Source organism: Antechinus flavipes, chromosome 1 (genome assembly GCF_016432865.1).
Source record: "Antechinus flavipes isolate AdamAnt ecotype Samford, QLD, Australia chromosome 1, AdamAnt_v2, whole genome shotgun sequence".
NCBI classification, from domain to species: Eukaryota; Metazoa; Chordata; class Mammalia; order Dasyuromorphia; family Dasyuridae; genus Antechinus; species Antechinus flavipes.
The window spans coordinates 168,533,870-168,557,218 of NC_067398.1; the positions used below are offsets into that span (position 1 = coordinate 168,533,870).

At 33.0% G+C, this 23,349-nt stretch overlaps 1 protein-coding gene across 2 annotated transcripts in view; it reads right to left on the minus strand.

Annotated features, from left to right (window-relative positions):
* Window positions 1-789: 789 nt before the first annotated feature.
* The window catches only part of TMEM167A (transmembrane protein 167A), a 46,567-nt gene continuing 24,007 nt past the window's right edge, over window positions 790-23,349 (minus strand). The window contains exons 3-4 of one of the 2 annotated variants that reach the window (XM_051992976.1): window positions 11,287-11,321; window positions 790-2,679 (exon numbers count right to left, since the gene is read on the minus strand). In XM_051992976.1, the coding sequence (XP_051848936.1) occupies window positions 2,609-2,679; window positions 11,287-11,321 (106 nt within the window). In that variant the 3' untranslated portion in view covers window positions 790-2,608. The other variant, XM_051992966.1, reaches the window with a different exon arrangement.

Sequence of the window (23,349 nt, forward strand, 5' to 3'; positions counted from 1 at the left end):
GATCAAATGGGGCTCAACCTAGGACCTAATTGGTGGCAAATTAGAATCAGATTGCTTTTGATTTAAGGCCTGGTCATAAAGATATCAAGCCAGTAAACTCTAAAATATCCCCAAAAGGTTCAGAGGTGCAAAAGAAAAAAAAATGCTTTTAAGAAGAGTATGTGTAGGTAAGGATATGGTATCCTATGTGGACAGAGGGAGGATATAAGCTTCTTGAGGACAAACTATCATTTGCCTCTTTTTGTATCCCCAGTACTCAGTATTGTGCTTGGTACATAGCAGGTGATTAGTATTTACTACTGATACACTTAAGTATTATTTTGTAATATATCTATGTGTGTTTTTTCAAGTCCACTAATAAGCTTATAAGGGCAGGAGCCAAGTCTTAGCTAATTTTTATATTCCCCTTCTAGAAAACAGTATGGTACTTAGCTCTAAGATGGTGCTTAAGGTTTGCTGAATTAAATACCCCAAAAATCCTAGATCTAGTGCTACAATTAGGAATCAAGAAAGAGAAAGAGATATCAACTTGATTCCTTGTCTGAAGTACATTAGACCACTTTTAACCACTGTCCAATGTATTAAAAATACAATACAAATCAATATAATGACATCTTACTCCTCTACTTTTTCTTTAAATGAAAAATCAATTCCCCCATCTTTAAAAAAACAAATTTACATAAAAAACTTTCCTCAAATATTTTCTAACATTCATGGTTTAAGATGCTGCTGCTTCACCAGTCAATTGAGAATAACTGCCAATACAATCATGTTGATTAGACAATAATACAAATTTTTATAAAAGATTTTATTTCCATGACTTTCTTCTCCCTTGAAAATTAACTTTAAAAATGGAAAACAAAACAAAATAATGTTCTACAAATGAGAAAACTTCAGACAATTCCTGGATATATATCCCCAAATCCAAAAACCCAAACTAAAACCCCATTATATTTATTCACTTTTTGTTGAGTACTATGACTGAAAAGAGTGACTAAATTTTTCTATAAAGGATAATTTTAGTTTAGCAGAACTATTCTAATACAGTTCTCACCAATTTAAAAATCATAAATAAGAAAGGAAGTACTTTAAATGCTTTCTAGGGTTCTTCTCAGATTTGAAATTTATCATTTCTCTCAAAAAGTTGGATCCCATTGGACACACAGTACAAATCTGACCAAATAAATGGGCAACAAAGGTTTTGAAAAGTGGAAGCTGATTAATGCCCAGTGATTCTATTTATAAAAATGTTCACATTAATATTTGAGCAAGAGCTTTATTGTTATTAAGTTTATTAACCTGCTAAGACAAAAAAACTCACTTAAAATAATTAAATGTTTCACAAGTTCTAACTTTACAGTTGAAACAAAGAAATTTTAACTGTACTCAATCATGTGAATTTCTTTTTTGTTTTTTGCTTTTGAAGACTCATAAAAATAACTGCACTCTTGCAAAGTACATAAATTGCATTTGTATATTTTGTTATTTTAAAAGTTATTGATATTATTCTTTTGTTCAATCTGAAAATGATTTGTATCAAATATTTTTAATAATAGAGAATACTAAATTAGTGGATTTCAATGCCTACATATACCAGTTATATATCTTGAGACAACTTTAGATCAAGCTTTCAAAAAATCACTAGTATGGACCAACTGATTTATTTTTATGGTCTTTTTTGGGGGAAGGGGCAGTTTAAATTTCTGGCAATGAAAATAGCTGTTTCATTATTAAAGACTTGAGATCCAAATCAATGAAACATAGGAACCATCATTTCACAATTGTTCTAATTAGCTCACTTCATCTTTCAAATGTTTTTTCTTTAGCAGCAGTTATTTAAATAAGTTTAAGACATCTGTATATGTAGATTTCAAGGGGGAAATACCCCAGTAAACTTTTCTGACAGTTCTTTGCTTTAACTGTGAAAATCTTTAAGAATTCATGTTTTTTTTTTTTTCTTTTGGTAAAGAGATCTGAAAATAATACCTTTCTTATAACACTCTTACATACAATCTTAGCAAATTTTCTGTATATGTACTGCAAAGACTGATTTATAAAGTTGGAAAATATTGTAAGCTATAGATAAAACTAAGTACAAATTGAGTTGCAGGGAAAACATGTTTAAAGCATTATTAGATACAAATGCAATTTTAATGAACACTTGCATAATATCCAACCATTTTTTTCAAATAACAAAAATGTTCAATATAGAAATGTTCTCACATAAGGACACATTTCCCCAAAAATTACATAGAAAGGAACTTGAGCAATCACTTACCAAGTTTGCTTTCTACTATATGCAATAGAAATACCTCCTGTAGATCAACAGGTGACATAAAAGAATGACATTTACAGAATGCCATTGTACTGACAAAACTATAAATAAGGTCAATCATTATACAGATATCTATTTGGGTATTAACAGTTGCATCTTATTTATAGAGAACAACCTTGGTCCATTAACACATATAATTGAGAACAGTAACCAGAGTCTTTCAATCAAGGTACACAGCTTAAAGGGTCAATAATCATTCTTCCCATAGTTTCCTGTAGGCAAGTCTTTTATCTACAGAAATCTGAAAGCAATTAAATTCTGCCATTTTCCCAGCTACTGGATGAATAAGATGCTGAATGCCATGACTATACAGCATACTGCTACATAGGGACTCTTTCGTTCACCTGTTGGGGGAAAAAAAAAAAAGCCATTTATTTTCTTTGATTCAATATGCATTTACTGAGTGCATAACATGGGCGTATATCTGTAATAAGCACTATGGAGAAGCAGTACAAAATTGGAAGATACTTATCCTTTAGCTGGAGAATCAAAGCATAAAAGCACATGAAAACAATGGATGCCTAAAACAGTAGTTAGTATTTGTATAAAATTTTAAAGTTTGCCTGTGTTATCTCATCTGTTTCTTATAATCCTGTGAGGTAAGAGATGTTAATGAGAACAACTGAGCCTGAAAGTGATTAAATGACTAAGGGTTAATTAAATTCTACGAAGGGAAGCTGGATTCCACTTCAGGCCTTTTGATTCTTCAAGTACAATATAGTAGCCACTATTCATACACAAATACTATATAATCAAGCATGAATTCTATTAAAACAATTTTATCTTTAATTTTAAACTTATAAGAATTATTTCTTACTGTACATGGTGCTTTTAAAAAATATCGGAAGTCCTGAAAATTCATAATCTATCATATTACAGTTTTTGATGGCTAGGAAGAGGCACAAAGAACTGCAGTGGAGCGAGCACAAGGTGGAAGATAAACAAGAAAGATGAAACCACTAAATTAGTTGATAAAGAAGCTAAATGTGTGTTCTAAATAATACCAGAAAAAAATCTAATATTAAGATAGAAGGAGAAATCAATACAGTAGTAAAAGTATTTTTAAAATATGAATGACTTCATGGTAGACAGTGATTATTCACAGGAGAATATAAGCATATATATGTGATGATAAGCAGGAAAGTAGTCAATTAAACAACATTTTTAGTAATGGGTTTGAAGACAAGCTCAAAAATGAAAATGCAAAAAAGACATAAAATTTAATCTTAGAAATAAGAATTTCTGTCCATTACTATTACATTTCTATACCTAAAATACCTTGAAGACCATCTTTGAGCAAATAAGTATCTAGAACTCCAGTATTTAAGACATGTTCATATGCTTGTTGTTTTGGGGTTGTTCTTGCATATTCCTGACCTAACGTTGCCATGATTAATTTTTACCAATCAGAGATAAAAACTTTCTTAACTGAGTTAAGCAGTCTGGTTTTCCCACCAATTTCTTCCATAATTACCTGGCTCTGAGCTACTTCAGAGAGTATCTTAATAGTGCTTGTTGGTCTGTAGAACAATCTGAACTTTTTTTTTTTAATTTTTTATTTAATAATTACTTTATATTGACACTCGTTTCTGTTCCGATTTTTTTTTCCCCTCCCTCCCTCCACCCCCTCCCCTAGATGGCAAGCAGTCCTTTATATGTTGGATATGTTGCAGTATATCCTAGATACAATATATGTTTGCAGAACCGAACAGTTCTCTTGTTGCATAGGGAGAATTGGATTCAGAAGGTATAAATGACCCAGGAAGAAAAACAAAAATGCAGATAGTTCACATTCGTTTCCCAGTGTTCTTTCTTTGGGTGTAGCTGCTTTTGTCCGTCATTTATCAATTGAAACTCAGGTCTCTTTGTCAAAGAAATCCACTTCCATCAAAATATGTCCTCATACAATATTGTTGTCGAAGTGTATAATGATCTCCTGGTTCTGCTCATTTCACTTAGCATCAGTTCATGTAAGTCTCGCCAGTCCTCTCTGTATTCATCCTGCTGGTCATTTCTTACAGAACAATAATATTCCATAACATTCATATACCACAATTTACCCAGCCATTCTCCAATTGATGGGTATCCATTCATTTTCCAGTTTCTAGCCACTACAAACAGGGCTGCTACAAACATTTTGGCACATACAGGTCCCTTTCCCTTCTTTAGTATTTCTTTGGGATATAAGCCCAATAGAAACACTGCTGGATCAAAGGGTATGCAGAGTTTGATAATTTTTTGGGCATAATTCCAGATTGCTCTCCAGAATGGTTGGATTCGTTCACAGCTCCACCAACAATGCATTAGTTCCCAGTTTTCCCGCATCCCCTCCAACATTCATCATTATTTTTTCCTGTCATCTTAGCCAATCTGACAGGTGTGTAGTGGTATCTCAGAGTTGTCTTAATTTGCATTTCTCTGATCAATAATGATTTGGAACACTCTTTCATATGAGTGGTAATAGTTTCAATTTCATCCTCTGAAAATTGTCTGTTCATATCCTTTGACCATTTATCAATTGGAGAATGGCTTGATTTCTTATAAATTTGAGTCAGTTCTCTATATATTTTGGAAATGAGGCCTTTATCAGAACCTTTAACTGTGAAGATGTTTTCCCAGTTTGTTGCTTCCCTTCTAATCTTGTTTGCATTAGTTTTATTTGTACAAAGGCTTTTTAATTTGATGTAATCAAAATTTTCTATTTTGTGATCAGTAATGGTCTCTAGTTCATCTTTGGTCACAAATTTCTTTCTCCTCCACAAGTCTGAGAGATAAACTATTCTATGTTCCTCTAATTTATTTATAATCTCGTTCTTTATGCCTAGGTCATAGACCCATTTTGATCTTATCTTGGTATATGGTGTTAAGTGTGGGTCCATGCCTAATTTCTGCCATACTAATTTCCAATTATCCCAGCAGTTTTTATCAAATAATGAATTCTTTTCCCAGAAGTTAGGGGCTTTGGGTTTGTCAAACACTAGATTGCTATAATTGACTATTCTGTCTTGTGAGCCTAGCCTTTTCCACTGATCCACTAATCTATTTCTTAGCCAATACCAAATGGTTTTGGTGACTGCTGCTTTATAATATAATTTTAGATCAGGTACAGCTAGGCCCCCTTCATTTGATTTTTCTTTCATTAATTCCCTTGAGATTCTCGACTTTTTATTGTTCCATATGAATTTTGTTGTTATTTTTTCTAGATCAATAAAATATTTTCTTGGAAGTCTGATTGGTATAGCACTAAATAAATATATTAGTTTAGGGAGTATTGTCATCTTTATTATGTTCGCTCGGCCGATCCAAGAGCACTTAATATTTTTCCAATTATTTAAGTCTGACTTTATTTGTGTGGAGACTTTTTTATAATTTTGCTCATATAATTCCTGACTTTCCTTTGGTAGATAGATTCCCAAATATTTTATGGTATCAACAGTTATTCTGAATGGAATTTCTCTTTGTATCTCTTGCTGTTGGGTTTTGTTGGTGATGTATAAAAATGCTGAGGATTTATGGGGATTTATTTTGTAGCCAGCTACTTTGCTAAAATTATGAATTATTTCCAATAGCTTTTTGGTAGAATCTCTGGGGTTCTCTAGGTATACCATCATATCATCTGCAAAGAGTGATAGTTTGGTTTCCTCATTGCCTACTCTAATTCCTTTTATATCTTTCTCGACTCTTATTGCCGAGGCTAGTGTTTCTAATACGATATTAAATAATAATGGTGATAGTGGGCAACCTTGCTTCACTCCAGATCTTACTGGGAAAGGTTCAATCTGAACTTTTAAAGAGAGAAACTTATCTTATCCCTGAAAATTACTCAAGAAACTGAAATTAAGAGACATTAAATGGTATCTTCCATAGTACAAAGTACATGGTGCAATCTCTTCAAAACTTCATTAACTTTTTTAAATTTATAAAATGACTTATTCAATATTCAAAACATCCTTTTCTCCTTTACAAAGTTCAACTTAGTGCTGTTCCTGTGAACTGTCATCTAATAGATTAAAATTCCTTAGGCCATTCACAAAAATATCCTGAATAAACTTTACTTCCTCCAGACTATAAATTGAACAAACATATCTGCTTTTGCTTAACGTACACATTCACAAAATACGAGAGAAGTTTCTAGGTTTGCCGAATCAAAACCCTTTTTGGGGTTTTTTTTGAAGGGAGTAGAGAAAGAGGAGTGGGTGGCTGCGGAAGAAACAAGTTTCTTAGTCTGACATTATTTAATTGAGCTTACCTTTTGGGATCATTGATTAAGGCAGAAAGTTTGCAATCCTACTGATTAACTGAAAACTTCCTCCAAAAAAGTATTATGTCCAGCATTTTCAGAAACATGCAATACTTATGCAGATTTCACTAATAGATCCCCAAAGCAAGTGTCACACTATGTCGTTATGGCAAGATAGCGTCATCTGGTACAAAGTTTTGTTAAACCTCAAATAACTGAGGAAATTAATATTGTCTGCAATTTTCCATCTGTTGGAAATTAATTTTTGAGGAAGTTCTTATCCTCCTCCTCCAATTCTGAACATTATAATTTACGTATGGGTTTCATTTTTCTGCTTTTAATTTTCTTAAAAGAGACTGCCATGTGGTAGAGTTAAACATCTTTTAGCTGAACTTGGTAAGCATGTTACCACTCGTCTGATTTTAGGTCTGTGCAAAGTGAATGTAAAACAGTTGTAATATGATGTGTAAGATGAGAAGATGATCTGGACTGTGCATTCTCTCACTTAAAAGTTTCCTTGTTTGTGTGTGTATATTCTGAGTGTAGAGAAGACATCTCTGAGGAAATAAAATTTTGGTATTGCCATTTCTAAATCATTTTGTGAAAACTGTTGAAATTCCACAGTGTCAAATATTAAGTAAAGGTGACAATATAGTCCAAAAAAAAAAAAAAAAAAAAGAAAGCAGTAACATATTAATGCAGCACCACACTGTAACATTTATGGAACACTTTCCTCTCATAACAATCTTTTAAGACTGCAAATATTATTACACCCATTTTAAAGATGATACTTCTGAGTCACAAAAAGGTAGAATTATGATGTGTCACATGGCTAATGGACTAAGGTGGAATCCAAATTCTGGCCTTCACACAACAAATACAGTTTACTTTTCATTATACTACATCAACTCTCCATAGCTAAAAATTATATATATTTATATACTTCTATATCTCTATATCTCTCTCTCTCTATAGATATATATAAAAGATGGGGTGAGAAAATTAAGATAAACAGCTGAAGATTACAATAGAACAAAAGTTATATATTGGATGTTTTAAAATTAACATGGAATAGTTCATGGATCCATTATCTCAATGCTATGCCAAGCATTTTATTAAGCATCATCAAAGATACAAGGAAAATGCAATAATCCCTGCTTACAAGGATCTTATATTCCAATAAAACTTGAAAAATCTTTTTAGGCCAATGATAGGAAAGCAATGTCCCACAAATAGCAAAATGCTCCAAACAGAAATTTTTGTGGTAGCAAATAACTGGAAATAAAGCAAAAACTCAATAAGAGAAAGACTAACCAAATGGCAACATATGAAAGTAATAGAATATTATTATGCTGCAATAAACAATGTACATAAGAAATTAAGAGAGAAAAAATGGGAGGATATGCATGAACTGGTACACAGTATGGAAAGAAGAATCAGACAAGGACATGCAATGAGTAAAATTGAATGACAAAGTGACTAAAACATAGTTTTAACTCAAGTGAAATGATTTATGTTGGATTTGGAGAGCAGATGAAGAAGTATGGATACTGGATGCTATACATGCTATCAAATACAGGAATTGATGGTTGATTTTAACTGTTTTTTAAGAAGAAAGCATTCTAACAAGGCATGGAGGGGTGGGATATATTGGGAAACATTTGGAAACAATATAATTTTCTGATTTTGTAAACAGAATCTATTGACCACAATTAAGCATTTTCTTGGTAATCAAGATTAATTACTATTGAAAACACTGATTATTATTATTATATATACTGATACAATCATTAGACGCATTTGGATATCTATGGCTCCTTGTGCCCTTACAGAGAATGAATTTAGGTTGCTGCTATGCTCCAGCTGCTTTTCTCTCTCTTGTCCTAAGATAGTGTGTTTGAAAACATTTTGTTTACCTTTATCCTTTTCTGTTTTTCTTTTCACCTTCTTTTCTCCTAAGCTTCTTTGGCTTTGCTATAAGTAAACTTTGGCTTTTAAAGTCATAACCATGAGAATATTTCTTTTTTTTTTTTTTTTTTTTTATGTTGAACAAAATTTATTAAGATCATATATCTCCATGTATCAATCAGGTTCTTAGTATCTTAAGAAGAAATTCCAGGAGTAACTAGTCCCATCCCATAGACCCCACTTCTTTCTTCCTACCCCTCTCACATAGCTTCTAATTCTTTTTTTTTTTTTTAATATTATATACTTTATTTATTTATTTTTTTTAATAATTACTTTATATTGACACTCGTTTCTGTTCCGATTTTTTTTTTCCCTCCCTCCACCCCCTCCCCTAGATGGCAAGCAGTCCTTTATATGTTGGATATGTTGCAGTATAACCTAGATACAATATATGTTTGCAGAACCGAACAGTTCTCTTGTTGCTTAGGGAGAATTGGATTCAGAAGGTATAAATAACCTGGGAAGAAAAACAAAAATGCAGATAGTTTACATTCGTTTCCCAGTGTTCTTTCTTTGGGTGTAGCTGTTTTTGTCCGTCATTTATCAATTGAAACTCAGGTCTCTTTGTCAAAGAAATCCACTTCCATCAAAATATGTCCTCATACAACATCGTTGTCGAAGTGTATAATGATCTCCTGGTTCTGCTCATTTCACTTAGCATCAGTTCATGTAAGTCTCGCCAGTCCTCTCTGTATTCATCCTGCTGGTCATTTCTTACAGAACAATAATATTCCATAACATTCATATACCACAATTTACCCAGCCATTCTCCAATTGATGGGCATCCATTCATTTTCCAGTTTCTAGCCACTACAAACAGGGCTGCTACAAACATTTTGGCACATACAGGTCCCTTTCCCTTCTTTAGTATTTCTTTGGGATATAAGCCCAATAGAAACACTGCTGGGTCAAAGGGTATGCACAATTTGATAATTTTTTGGGCATAATTCCAGATTGCTCTCCAGAATGGTTGGATTCGTTCACAACTCCACCAACAATGCATTAGTGTCCCCGTTTTCCCGCATCCCCTCCAACATTCATCATTATTTTTTCCTGTCATCTTAGCCAATCTGACAGGTGTGTAGTGGTATCTCAGAGTTGTCTTAATTTGCATTTCTCTGATCAATAATGATTTGGAACACTCTTTCATATGAGTGGTAATAGTTTCAATCTCATCCTCTGAAAATTGTCTGTTCATATCCTTTGACCATTTATCAATTGGAGAATGGCTTGATTTCTTATAAATTTGAGTCAGTTCTCTATATATTTTGGAAATGAGGCCTTTATCAGAACCTTTAACTGTGAAAATGTTTTCCCAGTTTGTTGCTTCCCTTCTAATCTTGTTTGCATTAGTTTTATTTGTACAAAGGCTTTTTAATTTGATGTAATCGAAATTTTCTATTCTGTGATCAGTAATGGTCTCTAGTTCATCTTTGGTCACAAATTTCTTTCTCCTCCACAAGTCTGAGAGATAAACTATTCTATGTTCCCATGAGAATATTTCTTAACATTTTCTATCTCCTTTTGATTACAGTCAATGATGTTTTTAGTTTGTCTAACAAAAACTGTAGATGTTGAAAAAAGTAAACTGTCATTCAATTTTCAGTCTAAGAATAAACAGTTGGTTACTATCTTTCATATCATAACTATCTTCAAATTTATATCAATTAAAAGCTTTTTTTCCTAAGGCTAGATATTAAACAACCTTTTAATGAACATTTTCTAAGTTTTTATTTTTAATGTTCAACTGTCTCCAAGTGTTCTATATCTTCCATGTTAGGAATCAAAACTAGATACAGTCAAAATCATGGCATTTTAAGTGAGGAAAATACCTTAAGGAGTCTGCAATCTACTTTAAAGCTTTAATTCAAAGTTTACATATGAATTCAAGTTTCAGTTAAGCTTTTTTTTTTTTTTTTTTTTTTTTAAGAAAAATCTAAATCTAGGAAAAATAAAAGAAAGGAGAAAATTATTGTATCAATGACTTTCAGGAAAATGGAGCTATATGTAAATGCAACGGATATTTCTGAATATATTTCTTATGATTATGAAATGCAGAAATTTTGTAAAGCAATGACAAGTAAAGGAATAGTCAGTAGCATTAGTATTTAGCCTAATGGTACAATCATACTTCAAAAAACAATGCAAAAATTAGAACTGATCATCCCTTTTAATGAATATATTTTCTTCATTTTAAGAAAAATAATCTAAATTTGTAAACTTTGAAACTATTAAACTCTATTTAAGAAATGAAAAAAAAAAGTTCACTCAATGAGAAACAGCAACTCTATGAAAACATGAGATTTGGTTGACATACTACTGAATATTTTCTACTTTTCCCCCTTAATGTTTCACTGTAGAGTGATAGAAAACCAATATTCCATAAGCATAAGAATGGTAATTCAAAATAGTATGCAATATGAAATAAATTACAGAAAATAATAAACTATAAATGTCTGAATCTACCTCTCCATAATAATTAATGCTTTATAGTTGAGAGAGTTGAGTTAGAAAAAATGAGGCTCACCAACTCTATAAGTGAAATGTTAGTCAGCATTGTGCAGTATACTTTTAAATGCCAACTGAGAAAGAATTTTATGAATATTTGCAAATTTTTACTGAATAGCACCAAATTGGGAAGCCTGTGCTTTTAAAGCTGATTTATGTGTATATATAAAATATAAACAAGGTTGATAAATAACTTCCAGCTGAAGGATTGGTGGGAAACAAAAAAGATACTTACCAATTCTGGCACACTTCCAAAATATACCCAACAGTCTGTATAGGATAAAAAAGGGAAAAAATGATCAGTGAATACTGGTAATGGTAAACTATTCCTACAAGCTAGTTTTTCCATTGGTATGATGAATTCATTACAAGTTAGCCTTTCCCCTCTGGCTACTTTTGTTTAAATCTGAAATTTACTTATTCCTCATTTTCACATGAAGCCAGAACACCATTTCATATAAATAATCTGTGTTCAAAAGGTCAACTTCAGGGTAAATTAATGCCATTGAGGAGAGAAATTTTTACAAATGTTACCACACACAAAGACTGAGTCAATTAGCTTTAAATGCTCTATCCTTTGAAACAGAAAATTTATATCCTAATTTAAATGAAAACCAATTGAGAAAACCGTAAGTTCTTAGACTGTAGATTATAAAAAATAGAAGTTGACATTTTAACAATTCAATAATAAATTCATTTTGTAGAATGTATTGATATTTAATTCCTCTGTAAACATGAACTCTAATTCCAATATCTGCATACCAAAGACACTGTTGCTAATTATCTCCTTATTCCTAAAACCAGTAACAAATTTATATATAGCACAATAGTTATTTACTAATATTTTCTTTTAATTTCTCTGCAATTAGAAATTTCCAATTTGAAGTTACACATGAACTACGTGATGGTATTTATTAAAATACACAAAGAATTTATTTATTTTGTAAGGACTTAGGATATCATTAGTGTTGTAATATAATCCATGCACATGTATCGGAGAATCATTTGAAAATAGTAGTAGTAGTAGGGAAAACAAAACTACCTAATCTTTCACATTTTATATAGTGCTTTAAATTTTGTGGCGATTTATATACATTATTTTGGAGTCTTAGGTGTTAAGCAAAATGCTTAGGATCCCCCAGCTGGTTTACGTATCAGAGGAAGGATTCTAACACTACTCCAAACCTGTCCTTTTATTCATAAGGCCATTTCAGCTTCCAGAAAACATAAAACACTTATGAAATATTAGGATATCAGTGAGTCCACTGAAATTTTACATGCAAATAAATACCCAGATACATATATAAGGAGAGGATTTTTAGTGTTTCATTTTGGAGCATGATTTAACTGTTATTGTTGATTTTGTTAGGCACTTAAAAAAAGTGTATTATTCATTCTTGTGTAAATATAGATGCTAAATGAATTGTTACCTCTGAACTGCCAAGGCAGAAAGAACATATTAGCTCAATAAAATCCTATGCAACCACCTTACCCTCTCCTGAAAATATAATAAATAACTTTTTCAATGCAAAGGAAAAAGTTTCCTGATTTAGAGAAAATACACTCAGCAAAAATATAAGTGCAAATTGATATTAAATAGGTTAACCCTGACAAGATAAGAATCATCTTATTAGTGGAATGAAAAAAGCATCTCTATGGTACATGCCAAACATTTAGGCATTATTTCAAAAATCATTCTTAATGGAATCTTGGCTTGGAATATTTATATAAATGTATTCCTTGGCTTATTTTTGTAACCATTAATTTTAAACCAATAAATTAATGGTTAATAGAAATAATGAAAAGTGTGTAAAACAAAATTTAAGCATACCTCTAGAGTTTAGATGTTTTAAGGAAGTAGCCAGCTGTATTATCAATTCTACTAAATATTAAATGTGGTTTTAACTATAAAACTAAGGACAATTTTTTTTAATGGAGACTATTTACCAACTACAAGATGTTACACAGAAATGAAGATTCATTCATAAAAAATGTGCAGAACTAGCTACAATCAATGAATATCTATAAAGTGTCTACTATGTGCAAGGCATTCTGCTGGGGAAGAGATACAAGGAAAAGTGAAAGTCTCTTGAAAGATAGCATGTACATAAAGACCCTATATATTTTTTACTTCAATAGTATTTTATTTTTCCAAATATATGTAAAGATAGTTTTCAAAACTCACTTTTGTAAGACTTTGTGTTCCAAATTTTTCTTTCTCCCCCTCCTCGCCAACAAGCAATCTAATATATATTAAAAAATGCACTCTAAAGAATATATTCTTAATAAACACAAAATATTTTTTGGGAAAAAGCACTAGAATCTTAAGGTGGATGATAGGAAGGTGAAGGCAGGAAAGATTTTATATGGAAGGTATTATCTGAATTGAATCTTGAAGCAAGTTAGACATTCTAAATGGTCCAAGTAAGCAGTGACAGCATTACAGAAAGAGGGGAATGCCAAGATTTTCTGTCTTTTTATTAAACTTTAAAATGCAACATTTACTTACTTAAAAAGCATGGAGGTAGGAGATTGAGGATTGTAGATGATGAAGATATCTGGACCATGGTATATATGAAGAAGAATATGTCATAAAGTTGGGAAAGCAAGTTTAGGTCAGGTCATGAAAGACTTAAAAAGCGAGACAAGTAGAATAGTGACTTAATCATGATTACTCTTCAAGAAAATAACTATCACAATTACACTGAAATGAAGCAAAATATTTGAGGCAGGAATACCAATTAAAAGTTGATTACTGAATATTCTAAGACAGAGGTGATGAGAGCTTCAATTATGAGCAAAGAAAAGTGGACTGATGAAAGAAAAGCTATGGAGATAGCACAGCAACATTTGGCTTCTGATTTAATGTAGTAGTCAAAATGAAGAATTAAAGATGATACCAAAGTGGACTGGAATGTTAGTGTACTCTTGACAGAAATAGGAAGTCTGGCAGATTTTTTTAGGGGGGACGGGAGAAGAATTCTGTTATATTCAACTGTCAGTGGGTGATATGAGACTAGTGACCAGAGAGATTGGACTAATAGGGTGTAGGAACAAATGAAAAAGTATTCATTAAATGCCTATACTGTGCAAAGCATTATTCTCAGTACTAGGATACAAATAGAAAAGGGGAATCAGTCCTTGCTGTCAATGAGTTCATATTTTAATGGAAAGAAATAACATACCCACAAGATTTTAGTGGCAAACCAGATGATCTCTGGGGTATAAAACCAAAGCATATAGTAACACTTCTTGTTTCATATTACTTCCATTGATAAAGTAACATCTATTTCTGATGTTGAACCATTCGATGGTGCCAAGAACTATTTTTCCCTCATGTCTTCACTACTTCTAGTTGCTTCCCAAAATAGTGGCTTTGGGGCCAGAGCTAGAATCAGGAATATTGCTTTGGAAGTTGCCATAATCTTTCAGGGTCTTGGCCTTGTCTTCCTATTGATGGCAACTGGTTACTGGTTATTGCTGTTGTTAAAGAAGGTGGGTCCCTGCTTCACAGTGAATATTCCCCTCAATGATGGTTGCAAGGATCAGGCTGGAGATAGAGTTGATCTCTTAAGACATTACTATTCCAAGTGCTATTGGGTTCAGTCCTGGGTTGCTTTCACTGGAGTATAGAGGGAAGTGGTAATCAAGGTCAATGATGTCAAAAAGAAACATGGCTCAGTAGACTGTACATGAGGATCCCTGTAGGCCACATATTAACTTAGAAAAATCACACATTATCCATGTTCTACTGTATTTTTATTCTTTGTTAAATATTTCCCAATTACATTTTAACCCATCTGGAGCAGCAAGACTGCATGTTGGATATTCTGGTAAAGGTGATGGCAGCAGTTTGACTAATAACACCTGGGCCTCTTGTGTTGTGATATGGGAGCCACCTGCCATGGCTGTTGGAGGTCTAACTCAGACCTGTAGAATGGATCTCTTCATGTGAGCAGATGATGATAATACAAGGAGACTGAGAGGCAGTTGCATTGTCTGACCTCTCTCTTCTTCCCTCTTGCCTCCAATTTATTTCATTCCCAATCCACAAGGAACATCTGCATAAGTAAAGGCTGCTTTGCAACTCCTTCAAGTTTATGATTCACAGCTGTGGAGGATCTTGGAGAACTGACCTGCTCCTTTACTTAGGCATGGTCCTTAACACTCTTGTTTCTTTCTCTCTCTCAGGGTAGCTTGTAGTACAGCCAAAAGGGTATGTGTGACATGAGTTATGATTCAATAATAGTCACTGAGATGGACCTGTTCAGATGCACAGAAGAAGAAATAAGAGAGAACAAGGTCACAGGAACCCAGAAAGGAAAAGATATCTAGAAGAGAATTATCACTAGTTAAAAAAAAAAGTAAAAAAGCAATAATCAAGATAGGTGAAGACTGAGAAAAGGCCATCAGACTTGGCAATAAAGAAATCATCAACAATTTTGGAGAGGACAAATTCAAATCAAATCAAATGTTAGACTGCAAAGAGTTAAGAAATGAATGAGAGAAGAGAGAGATGGAGGCAATAATGAAACAGATTTTTCTATGAGTTTGGTTGGGATGAGGTTGAGATTTAGAGGAAGTAAAAAGGGAACAGACGTTATTAAAAGCCTACTTATATGCCTTGCACTGTGCTTAGTATTTTTAAATTATCTTATTTGATGCTCAATGAGACAGAGGTTATTATCCTCATTTTACAGTTGAGAAAACTAAAACAAAGAGAGGTTACACGATTGCCTCTATGGCTGCATGTGTGCCCAGGGTTATACAATTGCCTCTATGGCCACTTATAAGCTGATAGTTTGAGGATTTTTAGGAAAGAGGGAGATGCAGGCTTGTTTAGATGCAGTAGAGAAGTTGAGAATGGCTACTAAAGGAAGAAGAGATGACTAAGGGGGATATCTGATGTGGAAAATAGGAGAGTACATGTAAATGGGCAGGATTTGAAGAGGACCACAATTATTTTTGCTACAATACAGATGAAATTAATAGTCATCAGCTAATGAAGGTTATACTTTCAAAAACTGTTATGCCATAGCCTTTAGTTGACATGTTTTCTTTCAACAAATATTAAGCACATAATGTCATTTGTCTTTATTCTCAAAGATCCATGATTTCATTAGGTGTGAATACCTCCATCCTCACTCTCCCTCTTAATGAACTGGGTTGAGGGGGTGAATGTGAGGTTTTTTTTTTAATCTAAAAAAGAATGTTTAATGAGTTATTTGTTGATTTTGCCCCAAATAGTTCATTTCTTATACCTCCTTTTCTAAGTATATTTCTGTATTGTCTCAAAAAAGGAATACTCTGATAAATGAAAATGAAAAACAGTACCAATCAACTGGGTAACTATTTATTAATGTTACTGCTGATATCATTTGCACTATGATATGATATCATTTACACTATGGAAAAATGAAACAGAAAAAGAAACACTAATATTCCTTTTTTGCTAATTTTGTAGCTTTGCATGACATTTACAAGGGAAAAAAAAAAGAAATGTTATTATCAGCAGTAAAATAACTAAAAGCATGAAATCACCAGAACTCATTTTCTCCAATCTGAGCAGACATTTCTACTTGAGCATGGAATATTCTCTCTCTCTCTTTTTTAAAATAATTTTTTATTAACAGAACCCATGCCATGGTAATTTTTTATAACACTATCCCTTGCACTCACTTCTGTTCCAGTTTTTTCCCTCCTTCCCTCCACCCCCCCCCCCCCCGCCTCAATGGCAAGCAGTCCTATACATGTTAAATATGTCATAGTACATCCTAGATACAATATATGTGTACAGAACCGAACAGTTCTCTTGTTGCACAGGAAGAATTGGATTCAGAAGGTAAAAATAACCCGGGAAGAAAAAAAAAATGCAAACAGTTTACATTCATTGCCCAATATTCTTTCTTTGGGTGTAGCTGCTTCTGTCCATCCTTGATCAACTGAAACTGAGTTAGATCTCTTTGTCAAAGAAATCCACTTCCATCAGAATACATTTTCATACAGTATCATTATTGAGGTATATAATGATCTCCTGGTTCTGCTCATTTCTCTTAGCATCAGTTCATGTAAGTCTCTCCAAGCCTCTCTGTATTCACCCTGCTAGTCATTTCTTACAGAACAATAATATTCTATAACATTCATATACCACAATTTACCCAACCATTCTCCAATTGATGGGCATCCATTCATTTTCCAGCTTCTAGCCACTACAAACAGGGCTGCCACAAACATTTTGGCACATACAGGTCCCTTTCTCTTCTTTAGTAAATCTTTGGGGCATAAGCCCAGTAGTAGCACTGCTGGATCAAAGGGTATGCACAGTTTGATAACTTTTTGGGCATAATGGAATATTCTCTTTGCAACTAAAGGACATTCAATACAGTATGATTCTCAGAAAGCATGCAACTTTCAGAGAAGAGAGAGACATGAAAACAAATTCATTCTCCTAACCAAAGTCCACACATTATGTTGTGTATAGGTCAAAATAAAATGGAATTTTAATCTATGTAAGTAAGGCTACAAAGAGGAAGATATTTAAAGACATCACCAATAGGCTCTTAAAAACAACATGTATGATGATAAGTAAATGATAAAGAATCAATAAAAAGATTTCCAATTCCAACTAATTGAAAAGTCAATGATAGTTAAAGAGAACAGAAACTGAAATATACGTTCATGTTAAAGAGGCACAGGACTACTAGGGCAGAATATTGTCTATACTATCAGTTACAGGCATTAAATGGAGATGTTTGCTTAACTGTTCAATCTGGAGAGGCTTGTGAAATAGTTGTGATTAAAGACAAATCAACAAAATCTATTTAGATAACCAAATGTCATCTAAAAACAACTGCTTTGTAGGAGAAGAATTCTATTATAGTTGAAAGAGTTGCAATTTAAGAAAACAAATTGGCTTCATGTAAGGAACATTACATGCTAATATGAATCCTAATCAATGATATATTCACAGAGAGTAATTTCTGTGTTAAAAGTGTAGTAATAGTTCCAAGGCTCAATGCAACTATTTTAGTGGTCTTTGCAAACAGGAGCATCTGGGAGGGCCTCAGCATTCATAGGGCATCACTTTTCAACTTAGATGGTGTGTTAGATTTCCTCCATCAGAGTGGGGGAAAAAAACATCTCCCTGCCTGATCTGATGGCTTAGGATCAGTGATCATTGATTAAGATTTTTTTTTTTTTTTGGCTATTATTACATTACATTACAAATTCTCCTATGTAACCATTTTTAACTATTAAAAAGAGGATGACCTGATCATTAACACAAGAGTAAGTAAATGAATAATGTGTTTTGTCCAGATGACATGAAGATGAATGGAAACCTAGAGAGCTTGTTTATCAATATCTGGGGAAAATGGTATAAAGGGACAAGAAATTTGGTCCAGAATTAAAGAGGGCCAGGAATGGGAACTGGACTCATTAACTTTGGGAAACAGCAAAACTCATTCAGTCATCCCAAACCTTTCTTGAAAATGAAGAACCATCTTTTTCTTTTAAAAATATTATTCTTTGTTTATATACATTTTTTAAATTGTAATCTTTACTCTACAAAGTCCCCCACCCTACTGAAAGAGCCTAAAGGAATGTTTTCTTAGCAGTAAAAATGAGAGGACAGGTTCAATAAAAGCCAATCAAATAACATGGTGATAAAACTTAATATTACAAGGACTATTTTATGCCCACAGTTTCTTATATTCATATACCCTTCTTTCTCTGCAAAGCAAAAGATGTTATCTCATTTCTCTTCTTTGGGACCAGGCTTGATTACTATAATTTCACAGTATTCTACTCCAATTTCTGTGTTATTTTTGTTCTTTCCATTTCAATTTTGGTGAATCATCATGTATGAAGCTTTCCTGCTTGTACTTGATCTGCAATAATCATATAATAATAGCTAAAATTTATATAGTAAAATTATCTCATTTGATCATCACAACCACCTTTGGTGGGAGATATTATTATTATCCTCATACTACAGAACACTGAGGCAAGTGGATGTGAAGTGCAGATGTCACACAAGTAGTATCAAAAGATAGGATTCAATTTAGGTCTTCCTGACACTAAAGTTGACTCCGGGCCCTATGGAGCCACCTAGTTGATTGATATACTCATCATTTCTTATACCATAGCAATAATACAACTGATTCATTAAAACCAATTGACACACATTTACTTTCTTTTCAAACTCTCTGAAAACACAAAAAATGCTGCTATACATGTTCTAGGTATATGACAGGGCTTTCTTTTTGTCACTGACTTCTGTTTCCTAGTTATTTCCAAATCATACCTATTGTACTCTGGTCATGCTCTGGAACCTGAACTGTGTGTTTAGGGGTCAAAATTCTGAGGTGAACTCTGGCTTTGTGCTGCCTATAAGCAGGCTCCTACCATACACATTCCCAGATATTTCTTCTTCTGAGTTTGTTTCTATCTTTTGATCACATATCAAATCATCATCATATATCCTGATGATATATTTCTTTGGTTTCATATTTCTTGGATATTGAAAAGTTAAAACAGGTATTTGATATGAAATGTTTTCCTCAGTTGATAACTTCCACGCTTATCTTCTTTTCATTCATCTTAAATGTCACTTGCACTTTGGCCAAATTCCTCATTCCCTTTCCACCAAAATTTAAATTTTGTTCCAGGGTACCTGGGTTCTTATAGGTGAGTTTGATTTTGCCTTGTCTATCCACAACCAAGTTATTGTGGTCTTTCTCCCTTGTTGTTGACTTCTTGTATTAGATTACAAGCTTCTGGATTGTCCTACTTGCTTATATTTATATCCTAGTTCTTACAGTAATTTCTAGCATATATTAAATGCTCAATATATGCTTCCTTCACTGAAGCCTAGCAATGGAATAACTACGTCAAATGATATAGAAATTTTAGTCATTCTCCTTATATAATTCCAAATTCTTTTCCAGAATGGTTGGACCAATTCACAGCTTTACCAACAGTATGTTGATGTGCATCTTTTCATAGCCCTTCCAATATTGACTGTTCTCTTTTTTTTTTTTGTCAAATGTCAACTTTGTAGAATGTGAGGGAAAATTTCAATTAAAAAATGTATTTCTTTTATTAGTGATTTGGGGTCTTCATTCATAGGTGTTGAATAGTTTGCAACACTTGTAAAGAACCATTTTCCTATTCTTTGATCACTTATTTAATATACTTGTGGTCTCATATACAAAGTCATCCAAAAGTTTTTAGTTTTCTTAGTATTAATATAGTTTTAAATTTCAATAGCCTACATCTTTAATAATTTAAAACTGTAATGACTTTTGGAACATTTTATTATTATTAGTTGTCTAGAAACCTTAAATATTATGACCCTTAAAAGTTATTTAACATGAAATTTCCCCTCAAGTTTCCCTCTGTTTTAATTCTGTTAACTTTGCTCAAATAAAAACTTTTCATTTTCTTGTTTGTTTTGGTGAGGCAATTGCCCAGGATCACACAGCTAGTAAGTGTTAAATATCTAAGGCTGGATTTGAAATCAGGTCCTCCTGACTCCAAGGCTGGTACTTTATCCATTGTGTCATCTAGCTGTCCCCCATTGTGCCACTTAGCTGCCCTACCTTTCAATTTCTTGTAATCAAAATGATTTATTTTATCTATGGTGATTATCTCTAGCCTCTATTTTACTCCCCATTAAATATGTTTAATATGATTATACATATATCATTTGTATTGGATTGCTTCCTATATTGAAGATAAGGGAGATGGGGGAGAGGGAAAAAAAAAAATTGAATCTCAAAATCTTGTAAAAAATGTTGAAAACTACCTTTACATGTAATTGGAAAACAAAAATACTTTTAAATGGGAAAAAAAAATTAAATTCATGCATGCTTATAATTCTTCCTAATGAGAAGGTTGAGGCTGAAAGATCACTTGAGCTTGGGAGTTTTGATTTACAAAGCTGACTGGATGTCTGCATAAAGCTAAGCATTAATATGGTGAATTTTCAATAGTAGAGGAGCTAGGAGGTTGCCTATGCAGGGGTGAAGTGGCTCAAATAGGAAAGATAGTAGGTCAAAGCTCTCAAGCTGATTAGTAATGAGACTAACTATATGAGTAAGTTGGGAGAAAAAACAACCAAGTTCCTAAGAAGACTATGTGAAGGGCAGACAGGAATAGAACTGGTGATATGTGAGGGTTAGGGATAGATATTTGATATTTAAGCATGTATTGATAGAAGACAGAAAACACAGTGGAAAAAAAGATGGGCAGAGAAGGGCAAAAGTCTCTGATTCCAATACTAGAAGTCTCAGTTAAATTCCCATTCCATAGTGTCAGTTCCTCTGCTTAATACTTGGAGGTTTTTTTTTTTTTTTTTTAAAGAACTTTCTTCTTTTGATAGTAGTGGTGGAGTGAAATGCTGAGTTGTGCTAAGTTTAGGCCAGGAATAGAGAATGAGAGTACAATACTGTAAAGTTAAAATAGATCTTTCTTTGAAATGTGTATTTCTTTCAGAATTGTTTACTTAAAAGTCAAATTTGTGCAATGTAAATTTCTGTAAAGCAAGTACTGTCTGCACTGATTTATTTTGGAAGTCTTCTGTTCAAATTCTTTACAGAATTTCTCTTATGTTTTTATCCTGTACAATAGATGTTGGTACATAAGTTGAAACTAACTATAGTGTTCTTTTTGCAAATGTTTATTATGGCCACTGCACTATAAGATCAACTGTCAAATGGAATAAAGTTTCTTATGGATGCTAATAATACTAAATAATAATAATTGTCATTAATAAATAAACTAACAATAATATTAAATAATATAATAGTAATAAACTAAGATCACCAACTTCTTTACTGGAATTCATGAGCTATCTTTCTACTGAGCTATCACTTCTTTTTAGTTTTGTTTTCATTTACTGTGAAAATGTCAAGATGGATATGATTAAGTTCCTTTAGGACTATGTTCACTTGTGTGTTACTATAAACATTTACTTAGCTATTAGAATCTATAAATAGATAAAGTGTATGATCCTTGAGTATCCTCTGTCTTCTCTGCTGCCATGCTATTACCATTATTGTAAAAGTAAAAGGGTACCCAATTTGTCTTTGTTTTATGGGTTGCTTTGGTCATAAAATCCATTACCAAATTGCTAGTTTACTATTGATGCTCGTTTTTACTTGTAGCTAGGCTGATCCTCAGAAAGTAGACAGAGACCTTTGTTGAGACCATATTGAAACCATTTTCAGCATGGTAAAATATGCCAGTTTGTCTTAAGCTGTATAGTTTTTGAGAAAAGATGACGGCCTCTATGCCATGAGGCCCTAGAGTAGGTCCTCCTAAAGAACTATATGTTAGTCTATAAATTACATAACTAAGGCTAAGTTGTAAAGCATAAATTGGTTGTCCTTCATTCTCAAAGAGGACCAAAATCAAGTTCCAGTGTCCAACTGTGGCTGATCAGATCAGTATGAGCTTGGAATGCACTGCCACAGGCCAGGCAAAAAGAGTCCATGTGAACATTTGGGGTAGATTCTATAAATGTGAAAATTTTGCATTTAATTTGAATGACTTCAAATCTGCTTTGCTCACAGAACATTTTTTAATGCTGGCACATCATGCCAGATTATCCTGTGCCTTGTGTCCCCTCTATCACATAATCATTTCCAAAGTTCTTCAGAGAGATACTGAGGGTGTCCTTGTTTTGCTTTTTCTGACACTACTTGAGTGCTTGCTTTGGTGAGTTCTTCATAAATTGGTCTTTTAGGCAATCATATGTTTGACATTCCAACAATGTGGCCAGCTTAAATGTGGCAATTCAGCTCAAGAAAGGAACTCATTGTCTGCTATCTTATCCTGCCAGATGATGTTCAGAATCTTCCTAAAACAATTCAAATGGAAGCAATTCACTTTCCTGGCATGGCACTGATATACTGTCCAGGTTTCATAAGCCTACAACAATGAAGTCAGCACAACGACTTTGTAAATCTTTATTTTGGTAATCAGTATTATATCTCTTCTCTCCAACACTTTCCTTCAGAGCTTCCCAAATACTGAACTAGCTCTGGCAATGCGTGTGTCAATCTCATTATCAATGTGTACATTCCTGGAAAGCATACTACCAACATAAGTGAACTTATCCATAGTATTCAAGACTTCTCCATTTGCTGTAACCAATACTTTCAAGTACAGCTAATGTGATGCTGGCTGGTAGAGTACTTATGTTTTCTTGGTATTAATTATTAGATCAAAATTAACACTAGCAGCAGAGAATCGATCCATACTTTGTTGCATCTCAATTTCAGAGGCTGTACTG